At 43.9% G+C, this 14,217-nt stretch overlaps 1 protein-coding gene across 1 annotated transcript in view; it reads left to right on the top strand.

Annotated features, from left to right (window-relative positions):
• rnf213a (ring finger protein 213a) overlaps positions 1-14,217 on the top strand; it is a 50,853-nt gene that overhangs the window by 17,938 nt on the left and 18,698 nt on the right. The window contains exons 26-46 of the mRNA XM_062531544.1: positions 111-292; positions 493-645; positions 749-4,360; positions 4,580-4,704; positions 4,794-4,889; positions 4,979-5,100; positions 5,888-6,025; positions 6,125-6,198; positions 6,370-6,526; positions 6,868-7,003; positions 7,266-7,454; positions 7,676-7,806; positions 8,126-8,283; positions 8,636-8,851; positions 9,054-9,241; positions 10,714-10,834; positions 11,000-11,100; positions 11,751-11,933; positions 12,782-12,948; positions 13,188-13,290; positions 13,412-13,526. Of these exons, the coding sequence (XP_062387528.1) occupies positions 111-292; positions 493-645; positions 749-4,360; positions 4,580-4,704; positions 4,794-4,889; positions 4,979-5,100; positions 5,888-6,025; positions 6,125-6,198; positions 6,370-6,526; positions 6,868-7,003; positions 7,266-7,454; positions 7,676-7,806; positions 8,126-8,283; positions 8,636-8,851; positions 9,054-9,241; positions 10,714-10,834; positions 11,000-11,100; positions 11,751-11,933; positions 12,782-12,948; positions 13,188-13,290; positions 13,412-13,526 (6,467 nt within the window). The remainder of the gene's footprint in view (positions 1-110; positions 293-492; positions 646-748; positions 4,361-4,579; positions 4,705-4,793; positions 4,890-4,978; positions 5,101-5,887; positions 6,026-6,124; positions 6,199-6,369; positions 6,527-6,867; positions 7,004-7,265; positions 7,455-7,675; positions 7,807-8,125; positions 8,284-8,635; positions 8,852-9,053; positions 9,242-10,713; positions 10,835-10,999; positions 11,101-11,750; positions 11,934-12,781; positions 12,949-13,187; positions 13,291-13,411; positions 13,527-14,217) is intronic.

Below are 14,217 nucleotides of genomic sequence, written 5' to 3'. Positions count from 1 at the left end.
TTTGAAACATATTTGTGTGATGTGATTTTTGTGTAATATTTTAAGAACATGTACCAAATATTTACAATGAACATGAAAATCATTTGTATATTTTCTATATCTGTATCTAGGAAAGTCACTGTATATACAGAGAATGTATGAGAAACTGAAAAGGATCACCAAAAAGCCATCTCAGCTTAAGTGTATCCGCTTGATCGAGCCCAGGGTGGATGAAAACATCATTCTCCATTCATTACTCGAAAGCATGGAGAGAAAAGACCTTACAATCTTCCATTTTGATGTCACCACTTCCGTAAGATTATTTGAACAGATTTTCAATTTTATTTAGTTGTATAATATAAGTATAATTATAATTGTCTAAAGTGGCATTAGTGAAGTCTTTTTTAAATGGTTGGCTTCTGGTGTCTACTTTTGTCTATACTGTACATATCTTTGAGTCATATTCAAATGATTTAAATCGTTTAAATCTGTTTTATATGTGATGTGTCCCAGGTGCAAAAAGGGTTGCACGAGTTCCTCTTCAAACTGCTGGTCTTGCAGTACTTGATGGATTCGGAGGGAAGAATGTGGAAGTGCAGCAACAATCATCTGTACATCATTGAGCTTTTGCAATCTGATGGAAACTTGAGGAATGGTCCAACAACTGTGAGCACATCCTAAAACTTGCTGGAGTGTACTATAAAACTGTAGTTTTCTATACTGTAGTTTTCTATAATGTTGACCTTTTTTCTGGTTTGTCTCCCAACAGATCATAGATAACTCTATTGCCTTCCTGGATGTGTTCCCAATTATCTACTGCCGTCCCCCAAAGGAGGTCCTTGAACAGGAGATGAGAATTGCTGAGGGTTTTCCTCCAGCAGATCCAGAAGACCCTCTAATGGATGATCAGGAATTCAGAAGTGAAGGCTTTCAGCGACCATACCAATACTTGATGCGTTTCCATAACGGTGCCAACCTCGATGAGTTTACATACAAAGGAGTAGAGGGAACTCATGTAGAATGTCTTCAGATGATGTTTGTGTATTGTGGCATTATGGATCCATCTTGGGCAGAACTGAGAAACTTTACCTGGTTCTTAAATTTACAGCTACGGGACTGTGAAACATCGGTGTTCTGTGATGCCTCTTTCACAGGGGACACATTGCAAGGTTTCAAAACCTTTGTGGTTGACTTCATGATAATCATGGCAAAGGACTTTGCTACTCCATCTCTTAGCATCTCAGATCAGAGTCCTGGAAGGTTAGCGATGGATCTTACAGAGTTGAACGAGGCAGATCTGGCTCCATTCAGGATCAGAAAAAGATGGGAGTCAGAACCACACCCTTACATCTTCTTTAACGATGATCACATATCCATGACATTTATTGGCTTTCACCTTCAACCAAATGCACAGAATGGGGTTGATGCCATTGATCCCTCAACACAAAGAGTGATCAAGCGGAACATCATGACCAGAGAGTTGTTTGAGGGCCTAAAGTTGAACAGAGTCCCTTTTAACATGGACTTTGATCAGCTCCCAAGAGGAGAGAAAATTGAACGTCTCTGCAATGTTTTGGGAATTCAGTGGCCTCTTGACCCTGATGAAACTTACGAGCTGACAACAGACAACATCCTGAAGATGCTTGCAATTCACATGCGCTTCCGTTGTGGGATCCCGGTCATTATCATGGGAGAGACTGGATGTGGAAAAACTAGACTGATCAAGTTTCTTTGTGAGCTTAGAAGGAGTGGAGTGAACACAGAAAACATGACACTTGTCAAGGTACATGGGGGCACAAGCTCTGACATGATCTATCAGAAAGTGAGAGAAGCTGAGGCCATTGCTTGTACCAACAAAGAAAACTATGGTTTTGACTCCGTCCTCTTCTTTGATGAGGCCAACACAACTGAGGCCATTAGCAGTATAAAGGAAGTCTTGTGCGACAACACTGCGCTGGGAGAAAAACTCAATCCAAACACCGGCTTACAAGTCATCGCTGCCTGTAATCCGTACCGGAAACACACAGATGTGATGATTCAGAGATTGGAATCTGCTGGCTTGGGGTACAGGGTCAGGGCTGATGAAACCGAAGAGAAGCTTGGGACCATTCCTCTTCGGCAACTTGTTTATCGAGTTCAAGCTCTGCCGCCCAGCATGATACCATTGGTTTGGGACTTTGGGCAGCTAAATGACCAGACAGAGAAAATGTACATCCAGCAGATAGTCCAGAGAGTGGTTGAGAAACACTGCATTGATGTAAGATACACAAGCACAATTACAGATGTCATGGCATCATCCCAGAAGTATATGAGGACCAGGATGGACGAGTGCAGCTTTGTGAGTCTTAGGGATGTAGAGCGTTGCATGCAGACATTCGTGTGGTTTTATGAAAATCACCCAATGCTCCTTGATGAGCTGGAAAAATACCAAAGAACCCGAAGACCTGGACAAAATGAAAGAGCTCAGAGGTTTGATAATGACCGAAACCCAGTACTGTGGTCCTTATTAATGGCAATTGGAGTGTGTTACCATGCCTGTCTAGAGGACAAAGAGAAGTACAGGATAAGAGTCAGTAGGTACTTCAAAGAGGTAAACCTTACTCCAGTGAAAATGAAGGAAGAAATCTCCCTCATGCAAGATCTGATGTTGAGTGGAGTGCCTCTTGGGGATACTATTGCCCGTAACAATGCCCTGAAGGAAAATGTCTTCATGATGGTGATTTGCATTGAACTAAGAATCCCCCTTTTTCTAGTGGGAAAACCTGGAAGCTCCAAGTCTCTATCCAAAACTCTGGTAGCTGATGCCATGCAGGGCCAAGCGGCACACTCGGATATGTACCGTAAGCTTAAGCAGATCCACTTGGTGTCCTTTCAGTGCAGCCCTCACTCCACTCCAGATGGCATCATCAATACTTTCAAGCAGTGTGCCCGCTTTCAGGAGGGCAAGAACCTCAAGGAGTATATCTCTGTGGTAGTCCTGGATGAGATTGGATTGGCTGAGGATTCTCCCAAAATGCCTTTGAAGACCCTACACCCACTGTTGGAAGAGGGATGCATTGATGATCAACCCTTGCCCCACAAAAAGGTTGGTTTCATTGGCATATCTAACTGGGCTTTGGACCCTGCCAAGATGAATAGAGGGATTTTTGTGTCCCGTGGGGACCCTGATGAGACAGAGTTAATTGAAAGTGCAAAGGGAATATGTTCATCTGATCGAATGGTCCTTGAGATGGTAAGGGACTTCTTTAAGCCTTTTGCAAGGGCTTACTTGAATGTCTGCAAACGCCAGGGAAAAGGCTTTTTTGGACTGCGTGATTACTACAGTTTGGTCAAGATGGTATTTGCCATGGCAAAAACCTCTAATCAAAAGCCCGGTGCAGAGCAGATTGTGGAAGCAGTACTGAGGAACTTCAGTGGAAAAGATGGTGTGAATCCAGTTAAAGTCTTCACAGAAAGGCTGCAAATCAAACCCAACCTGGAAAGTATCAATGCCATTGAGCTTGTTAGACAGAATATCACAGCCATTGGACAAGATGAGGAATGCCGTTATCTGCTTGTGTTAACCAAAAACTACGCAGCTTTGCAGATCCTTCAGCAGACTTTCTTCACTCAGCAGACCCAACCAGAGATCATATTCGGCTCCAGCTTTCCAAAGGACCAGGAATACACCCAGATTTGCCGAAACATCAATCGAGTAAAGATCTGCATGGAAACCGGACAGACTATTGTGCTACTGAACTTGCAAAACTTATATGAAAGTCTGTATGATGCCCTCAACCAGTATTATGTCTGCCTTGGAGGGCAAAAATATGTGGATTTGGGGCTTGGCACTCACCGAGTGAAATGCAGGGTGCACAAAGACTTCAGGTTAATTGTTATTGAGGAGAAAGAGATCGTCTACAAGCAATTTCCCATACCCCTCATCAACCGTTTGGAGAAGCATTACCTAGACATCAATACCGTCCTTGGTAGTGAACAAAAGGTGATTGTCAAAGAATTGGAGAAGTGGGTCAAGGCATTTGTTTCTCCCGATAACAGTCAGTCACTGACCATTCAGGTGCACAAATACCAGCTCCCTGATGCTTTCATTGGCTATCACTCTGATACGTGTGCCTCCGTCATTCTGCAAATAACAGAGAAGTTAAAAGACAACATGACAACACCAGACTACCAGAAGAGAGTGCTTGAAGAAGCCAAGCTAGTCTTGCTGAATTGTACGACTCCAGATGCTGTGGTTCGGCTTGACTGCACAAACTTGTCTCGCGTGGAGAGTCAGGATCTGGAGAGGCTCTATTTTGAGGAGCAGAAGCACAGTTGTCTGACTGACTTCATCTTCGATCAGATCCAGCAGAGGGACAGAATCTCTACCTGCTTTACTGAGGTAACATCAATTGAGTCATTTTGTATTACATTTAGCGAGATGTGAGGGAGGCTCATGAGTCATGAGACCCCTTATAATCTATAATTTTGTTAAGATGATATGTATGGCAATATGAACACATCTAGATAAGGTTATGGTCATGACATTAATCTCTTAGATATGTTCATTTTAAAGAAATTATACAATTATGTTATGCTTTTTCCCTTGCATATTTCATAGGTGACCACATTCTCCAGACTGTTGACCGCATCAGATCTGGGACAACTTCAAGAAGCCGTGAGATGTATTGAACTCCTCTCTCTACAACAGTTTGACACAGAGTACTCCTTCTTGAAGAAGATCAGGTTGGACAAATATGAGCATGAATGGTGATGATAAACACTATGTTGAAAGGTGTACATTTGCATTTATTAAATTGTATTTATTTTCCTAGGACTTTCTTGGATACTGCTCGTGGGTCAAAAATCCTTATAATTCAAACGGATTTTGATGAAGCCACTCACAGTTCAAACCTCATCGCTTCAGCAAAGTGAGTCTTATACTAAGTCATGTTTGTTCACTTACTGTAACTCTTTGTTTTACCTACACAATTATTTGAATGTAATGATTCCCTTTCAGATACTCTGCAATTAATGAAATTAATAAAACAAAACAAGAGGTTGAAGAGACAGTGTTCGTCTATTTCATTACCAAACTGCCCAGGGTTGAAGGAGGTACCTCATATGTTGGGTTTCATGGAGGTGAGCCATATGTTTTTCTCTTGTCTTCCTTTGTCAAAGTTTTACATAAAAGTTTTCATTCTCCTCTCAAATCTACTCTCTTGCCTTTTGTGCTGATGTTAAACCAAAATGTATTGAAAAGGAATAGCCACGACTATCATCTTACTCAACTTCAATCTCCTAGAGAGTTAATTAAGATTAACCAGAGTTAAAACAACCTGGGGTCTGTTTATGGATGAGAATAAGTTAAAACTTTGAAGTCAACATCAGGGAGCAGGTGTCTCTCTACAGGCATTAACCACATCAACCACATTTAGTAATTTCATATAGCCTAGCCCACATTATAAATAAACTTAAATAAAATTACTGTAGTCTTGAAGTTTGATTAGTCAGTTTGAGAAGATTGGTAAGTTAACTTGGCTAGAACCACACGCGAGTGTAAATAGTGATGACGTTCCTGTGACGTCACATTATCACACGACAGGTCAGGAATGGCGAGTATACTGTCCGCATTACACTTAGGTGGTTGTGTGGATAGGGCCCCCACCAAAGTACTGTGTTGTAAACTTTGAAAGTGTACAGGGAGGTTATAACAAGGGCTGTTTCTGAAGGCAGCACATTGTCTTACTTCTTGTTCTGGTAGCATCAAATCAGTGGGCATTTTAGACTACTTCCAGCATTGTGAGGTCTGGCTGAACGTGATAAATGTTTGTGTTGTAATGTTTGTCATGGTTCTTCTGAAGTGGTCTGTGGCGTCAAAATTCTCATTTCAATTTTTGGTGCACTCTCATGATCTTACCCATAATAGGCCAGTGGAGATCAGTTCACATTGATGACTTGCGGAAGTCTAAAGACATGGTTTCCGACATCAAGGCCTTAAGGAACCTCACCATCAGCCAGCTGTTTGAGGAGAAGGAGAAGGAGAAGGACAAAGATCCAGATGAAGGTTTGATTACAAACCTATTTTGCATAGTAGTGGCACTTTTCTCCACTACTTTCACAACTTCCACACTAAATTAATATTCCCTGCTTTATTATTTGACAGCTATGGAAGTGGAAGACATGTACTCGGAGACAAACTCAGAGACAAACCCAGAGCCCATGGAGCAGGAGGAAGCTGTAAGTGTTAATCCTGTCACCAGACGCTAATTTTCTGATCAATATGACGAATCGCTGATAAATTGGCACTATGGTATTAAAGGAAGGACTGTTTTTGTTTGCATTTTGTTTGATTTCTCATCGCTTTCTGATGTTGTTTTCACCCCACTACCATGCTTGTAATGCATATAGGAACCTGGTGGCTGGGAGAATATTCTAGACACCACAGCGTTGGTGCGCAGCTGTGTGCAGAGCGCAGTGGGCATGCTCAGAGACGAAGCGGACGTGCGTAGCACTCGAAGAGTGGAGCTTCTGCTGATGCTGATGAGTGAGAGCGAGGAGCTTAGAGGTGAGAATCCCCCTCAGGGCCGTGAATACCAGACTGACTGTGACACCATAGTCACAAATCAAAGTATGGTGACAATTACAGCCTTGGAGTTCTATATGTGAAGCCATTCACATATATAATATTTGTAAATGGCTTCACGAATGTGATTTTTGCACTGAGGAGTGTCCAAAACCCCCTTGATTTTGCATTTAAACTGTGCAAAAGTTGTTACAAATGCATTCTTCAGTCTCGAAAAATCAGAACCACCTTCAGATCGTTCATCCACATCTTAAGCTTACTCTCCCATTCTTCTTGGGGATTGTCTGCAGTGCTGTTCATAAAACTGACTTTGATGTCCACAGCTATGTTCCTGAGGACTATGAAGAGACGCTTGCACCTGCTTCTCCAAGCCCGTGATGAAGGCTCCCACTCCGCCAAGTCCTGGGTCTTTAAGGAGGCCGCTAACATCGACGCACTGCAGGAGGGAGGCACCTTCAGGTGGAGCATTTACATCCACTTATGCTGCTTAAGTTGAACGTGATAAACTTGAGGTGGTGGTGGTGGTTTAGCCCTACTGTCCATGATGATTCCCAATACAGAATTGTTCACATTTGTATTGTCCACGTTCCCATGCAGAATTGTTGTTCACGAATCTCATGCAGAATTGTTCACTTTTGTATTTGTCATGTTTGTAGTGGATGTGGCGTGCTTTTTAAAAAAAAAAATGTGTTTGATGGGAATTGTTGTGGTCATCTTGTAGACATACTCTATGGAAGCGCGTCCAGGCTGTGGTCATTCCCTTTCTGGCTCAGCTCATCTCGGTGATCGATCGGGACTCTAACCTGGACCTACTGCTGGACCCTGATGCCAGTGACGCCCTGAAGGCTCTGTGGCTTGACATCTTTGGGAATGACAAACTACTGGAAGTCCCTTACACCAGGGTGGACAGGTACACACGCAAAAGGGTGTTTTCGTTGTGAAATTCTGCTTCCTCTTTTGAAAAACTGATAAAGAGGCCTTCTGAAATGTAGAGGTCCAACTTTTTTGGGTTGTGAATGTGATCTTCCTCTGCGTAAGATGTCATCTCACTTTGCGCAAGAAATGTGGAGTGGAAATTACCTAAGATGATGTTACCTTGAACTTCATCCAACTCTCTCTTCTCTTGGACAGCTCTGAGGCGAAGACCATCCTGGTGCCAAGCTCCATCCGGGCCGCTGGTGCCCAGGGCTGCAGCATGCCCTTCAGCTGGAGGATCCGAGACTACCTGGAGGAGCTGTGGGTCCACGCCCTGCAGAGAGAGGGTGAGGAAGGGACACAGTAACAGTTGGAGTCATCAGGAATAAAAGGCTGTGTTTTTGCAAACATCCTTTGTTGAGAATTAGAAGGATTATTTCAGATTATTACTGACTGGAACACATGTAGTAGGATGGATGGATGGATGGATAGATACTTTATTGATCCCCAAGGGGAATTTTTTTTAAAAAAAGTGGCAGTTATTTGGTGTTTGTCACATAGTTTATAGCCGAATATAGTTTATTTCCTTTTACATACATATTATGCAGATAGAACCTTACAGTGCTTGCCCCTTGGTTCATTCTAGTTAGTGAATTGTCTCCATAGGCCACACCCAGAAACAGTTTGAGGAGTTCTATTGGAAGACTCCTCTGGGTCGGCAGATTGCCCAATCAGATGCCGAGATGCAGGTAGAGTTTCTCCAGAGGTACCTTCAGGATTTCATCGCCATGACAATAAATGTGACATCAAAGGAAGAGCTGCAGGTGAGTTCAGCTGCTGTCATTGCCATTTAATTTCTTTCATAGAGTCTCAAAGTATAGGCATGGATTCCTTATTGTTGCGTGCAATATATATAATATGTAATCTCTCTCTCTCTCTCTCTCTATTCTATCTCTCTCTATCTATCTATCTGTCTGTCTGCCTGTCTATCTGTCTCTATCTATCTATCTATCTATCTATCTATCTATCTGTCTATTTGTCTATCTGTCTGTCTGTCTATCTATCTATTTATCTGTCTATCTATCTATCTATCTTTCTATCTATCTATCTATATATCTGTCTATCTATATATCTATATATCTATATCTCTCTCTGTCTCCCCCTCTCTCTCTGCAGCTCCTCTGTGCTGCTCTGATGTGTTGTGTGAATGAGCTGCGTGCGAGTGAGAGCGAGGAGTTTGAGGAGAGTGAGGTGTTGGCGCTGCCCTGGATCCACTCGGCCTACCACCAGTACTGCACCCGTCTGCAGAACCTCTCCAGGATGCTCTGCATCGAGCCGCACATCACTCAGGCCCTGCTCCGCAACGCACATGCCCAACAGGGACAGGAGCTGGTGAGACTCAACAAGTGGACGCATACCACACACACACACACACACACACACACACACACACACACACACGAAAAGGAATGCACACACTTATAAAATATACACAAAGCAAACTTATATGTACAGTTTGCAAACCAGTTTTTATCTTTTTGTGTGTGTGTGTGTGTGTGTGTGTGTGTGTGTGTGTGTGTGTGTGTGCATACAGGTGCTGGATGTGTATGCCGCCTTGGCTTGTGTGGAGTTCCTGGAGCCGCAGACCCTGGGCTCCGAGGCCCAGTGTGCCCAGTGGCTGAGGCGCGTCAAGCAGCTGCAGGTGCCCGTGGAGCTGGTGTGCGCCGAGGAGAACGTCCAGCACTACAGAGAGAGGAGCAAGGCCATGGTCACCAGAGTCCAGTGAGTTTCAGACAGACACACAGACAGACACACAGACAGACACACAGACAGACACACAGACAGACACACAGACAGACACACACACAGACACACACACAGACACACACAGACACACACTCTCAGGGGTGACTTACACAGCATCCAGTAATTAGGGGTGCAACGGATCGAAAAAGCCACGGTTCGGATCGATCCTCGGATCAAGAGTCACGGATCGGATCATTTTTCGGATCAGCAAAAGAAAAAAAAAAAAGACAAGACAAGACAAGACAAGACAAATAAACATAGTTTTGTCTTTGACGGGATGTTGTAACGTGGCTCAAGCACTTTCAGCATGTGGTTAAAGTAGGCTAGTGTTGTCACGATACCAAAATTATTGTTTCGATACCGATACTAAGTCAAGAATGACTTTTTCGATGCTTTTTTACAATTTTAGTTGATTCGGTGTTTAATCACCTTATATTGAATATTGTGTGATCATTCACACCAGTGGCCATCCAAGATTCTGCTTGACCCTCCACACACAATCTGCATAAATTACTAGTAGCTACAAATGTTTAGTCATTTGTGTACTGATTTAGCTATCTTTAATGTGGTGTGGAAGAGTGCGCATAGGAGGTGTGGGTATTGAGTCCCTGTCGCTTTAAGAAATACGTGAGGGTAATTAGGCTTCAGTCTCACGGTATATTCTTGAGAAAATAAGTTGGATATAGTGCATGATGACAAGGATATTTCATTAGATAAAATACATGTTAATAAAACTAACAAGTCGAAGAAAATCTTTCTGGGATCATAAAAGAGATGAGTGTCTTGCAATGCTCCTTATGATTTTAGTGAGCACAAGCTTTCTCCAGATGTACAAGTTAGCCAAGGTTGCGTAGCTTATTGCTGACATGACCCAACAGTAGGCTAAGCCTAAATTACCTAAATATCATAGCATAGGTAGGTGCGCAACAAACTTGAGATGTAAGTGTGCACAAACGAACTTGATATTAGGCTATTATTGTGTTGTTGCTATGCAGCCACATCAGCACTTAAACTAGCAGCCATGTATTGCTGGTTATGGCATGACCGACCGCTAATAACGTGTGTGAGAGCAGAAAAGACGCGCAGGCAGGCTAGGGGAGCAGAGCAGGGAGGGACTAAAAGCATGCCTTGTGGACAAGCATGTTAGCCTACTTCAAAAGAACACACGGACATTGTTATTAATAATTATTATAAATCAATCCGCGGATCATGTGTGTGCCGAACCGAAGATACTGATCCGAACGGATCACGGATCAATGATGATCCGTTGCACCCCTACCAGTAATTCACAAATGTGTGAAGTTGTTCAGGTGTCACTGGGGAGTTGTTGTTTTTTTCTGTTTGGATGTCAACCAATGAAAGGTTTGTCTTTTCGTGTGTGTGTGTGTGTGTGTGTGTGTGTGTGTGTGTGTGTGTGTGTGTGTTTGTGTGTGTGTGTGTGTGTGTAGACGTGGGTGGAGCCGCATCTTCTCTCTTTCTCTGTTTGTGGAGAACATGCTGCTGGGGATCCAGAGTGTGGACCAGAACCTCGCTCCTCTACTGGTGGAAGGCACCAAAAAACTCGGACAGGTCAGTGTGTGTCTGTGCGTAGGTGTGGGTGGAGTTGTATCTTCTCTCTTTCTTTATTTTTAGAAAGCATGCTATCGGGGCTACAGGGTGTCTGCGTGTCGTATTTACGTTCTGTTCTGTGTGTTGTATTCATCCTCTGTGTTGCGTTCTGTGTGTGTTTGGAAGGTTCTGGAAAAGAACCCCGATCTGAAGCAGCAGCAGCCGTTTGAGGCGGTGCTGGTGATCCTGAAGGAGTGCAAAGATGGCGCCGTGGAGCGCATCTTCAGGTGGGTCTCCCCGCCCTCCCCACTGGCTGCACTCACCAGCAAAGCCCTGGGACGGCCACTAACACACACACACACACACACACACACACACACACACACACATACATATACCAGCAAAGCCCTTGGATGGCCACTACCACACACACACACACACACACACACACACACACACACACACACCAACAAAGCTCTGGGACGGCCACTATCACACAGCAGTGCCCTGGGAGAGTCAGTATCATACACACCTCTGATTTATGCTCTCGGTCTCTGTACTTTGTTCATGTTGATATAACTCCTGTTGATATAAGGCTTTGAGGAAGCCAGACCTTCAGCATAGTAATTTTAAGCTCATTGTAAAATATAAATGATAAATATCACACAGATGTTGCCCATGTGTGTATATATCAGGGGAGCACAGATATTGCACCTGAAGATGAGCCATATGTAACATAGCCATATGTTGTGTCTTTGATTAATAGGCCAACATTAAGATGTTAGTGTGCAGTACTGCACCTTTAGAGAAATGTCCAGTTTGAATCTCTAATACTCCAGATCCATTTCCAAGTCCCCACATTTGCTAGCATGCTAACTCCTAATGCTACCAGACTTCCCTAACCCATCTGCTCCACCCTGCTCTGTCCAAACTGCAGGTTTGGGGTGCAGCTGTGCCCGGTGTGTATGGCCGACCCCAAGGACCCCCTGGCCCTCCCCTGTGACCACATCTACTGCATGGCCTGTATTCGCCAGTGGCTCATCCCTGGACAGATGTACTGCCCCCTGTGCATGAATCAGGTCCCTGATGACTTCAGACTGCAGCCTTCTGAGGAGATCCGGTACAAAGTCCACTCACTCACACATTCACTCACACCAGACACACACACATGAACATGATGCATGCTCATAGGCAAAAGGACTAACAAGCTTTGCTCATTTTTTAATGTTGTTAAGGAATTATCAATGTAGTATCAGTGGCCTAAATCTCCCAAGTTCGAAACTGTGGCAGAAGGGTTTATGAGTCCAAACATACATTATGGAAACAAGGGTGTGTGCTAAACTGCCAAGATGAGACTGCAAAGTCCAAACATGGCAGCAAAGGTGTGGCAGATGATTGAAGTTTTGAGCAAGAACACTATGTACAGCTTGCCATTTGTCACTTGCGCAACACTTGCTGAGACTGTTCTTCCCATAAGTTTCATCAGCTCCCTTTCCACAGGTGTATAAAATCAAGCACCTAGATTATGAATGCAGACTGCATGCTGCTTGATTAATACACCTGTGGAAAGGGACCTGATGAAACCCATGAATTCATACTTTGCAGTTACTTGACTACTGGCAGGTAAGAAACGCTGACAGTAATGGCTAATGGTTGCATGTTTGTAGCTATACACAAGATAGATAGATAGATACTTTACTGATCCCCAAGGGGAAATTCAAGACACAAAGTGAAGTACAACTATCTGTTTTCACCTCAAAACGGCAACTTTCGTATAGTGAAACTAGTGACATCCTGGCAAGATCCTTGATTAGTTTACTGGAGAATTATGTCCTTGCCCACCAGCCAGTAGTTGTGACGTCACATGCAAAGTATGAATAGCTGATGCCAACACCAATTGTACTGTGAAGGTGTGTTTCCCATTCTATTGCATGGTAACACACTGACGGATGTGTTGTCTCTGGACAGGGCCCTGATCACATGCAACGCCCAGTTCAGGCAGCGCTGCAACGGCTTCTTCATCGCTCTGGTGTCCAGCGTGTGCTTCGGCCATGACACCCCGCCGTCCCAAGAGGTCATCCTGCACCTGCTCTCCTTCCTCATGGTGGAGGCCGGGACCCTGCAAGCCGTCGGACGTGAGACATCACACACACACACACACACACACACACACACACACACACACACACACACACACACACACACACACACACACACACACACATCCAACTGTCATAGAACAATTTAGAATAACTAATACTAATACAGTGATCGTTCGACCACTAATACTGATATCTGTGTGTGTGTGTGTGTGTGTGTGTGTGTGTGTGCGTATGCGTGCGTGTGTGTGTGTCCATGTCTTTTTTGCTCTCAGGTAAGCAGCCCATTCTCACAAAGGCTCTGTCTCCATTTGACGAGTCTGTGGACCAAAACCCCGTGGTGCGCTCTGTGGTGCTGAAGCTCCTCCTTAAATACAGGTACACCAGCCCTGCCCAGCCCTGCCCAGCCCTGTCCAGCCTCACCCATGTATCAGCAGCATCTTCTCCCCACTCTACATCAGAATGGGTGTGTTGACCTGGTGTGTTTTGCCCTCTGTAGTTTTGATGATGTGAAGATGTACCTGCAACAGCACCTGTCTGCTGTGGAGAGTAGTAGAATCTTGGAGGAGACGGACAAATCAGAGCTCTACTCGCTCTACATCAACTGCCTGGAGGTAAGTGTGCGTGCGTGCGTGTGTGTAGAGAGAGAATTTGTACATTTTTGTCTGTGTACTGTTTATGTTATTCCAGACCTGCCAACATGTACGCATTTTGCGTAGCGGGCACGCATTTTGACCTCCTAGTACGCTGGTACGATTCCATGCTCTAAACTACGCATTTCGTTTGATCTCGCATTTCGTCAGTGTGTGTCAGTGAAGTTGTCAGTGAAGTTGATTCTGCGCTACAGAGCCACAGCCATAGATATAATTCACAAGGTCTTAGTACAACTAAGTAGTCAATTAATTTCGGTAGAGACCGTGCTATTGCAGATCCCAAAGGGAAAATATGCGTCTATTCCGAAAATAAACAAACACGCTTTTATTTTGCAACTTGTGTTCGCGGTTCTCATCCCTCAGTCACGCCATTCTAAAGTGAAAGTGTGTGCAAGCGCAGGTGCGTCTGACATGTCAGAGGACAGGGGTGTCACAGCTGGTATAGTTAAACTTTGACAATTATATTCAAAACGAGTGAATTAGTATAGCAGTGTTGCAGCGTGTTTTCTTCTAATATTGCAAACGTTATCACTACAAGACCGCTAACCTTATGTTGCCGTCTTGAGTTATGTAAAAATAGACGTAGCATAGGCTACAACGAGATTCTGTGATGAAGAATTCATTCATTTTGAACAATTTATGGTGTAAACGG

The sequence above is a fragment of the Sardina pilchardus genome, chromosome 3 (genome assembly GCF_963854185.1).
Source record: "Sardina pilchardus chromosome 3, fSarPil1.1, whole genome shotgun sequence".
NCBI lineage: Eukaryota > Metazoa > Chordata > Actinopteri > Clupeiformes > Clupeidae > Sardina > Sardina pilchardus.
Note: the sequence above shows the minus strand (reverse complement) of the source record. Positions and strands in the feature narration are given on the sequence as shown.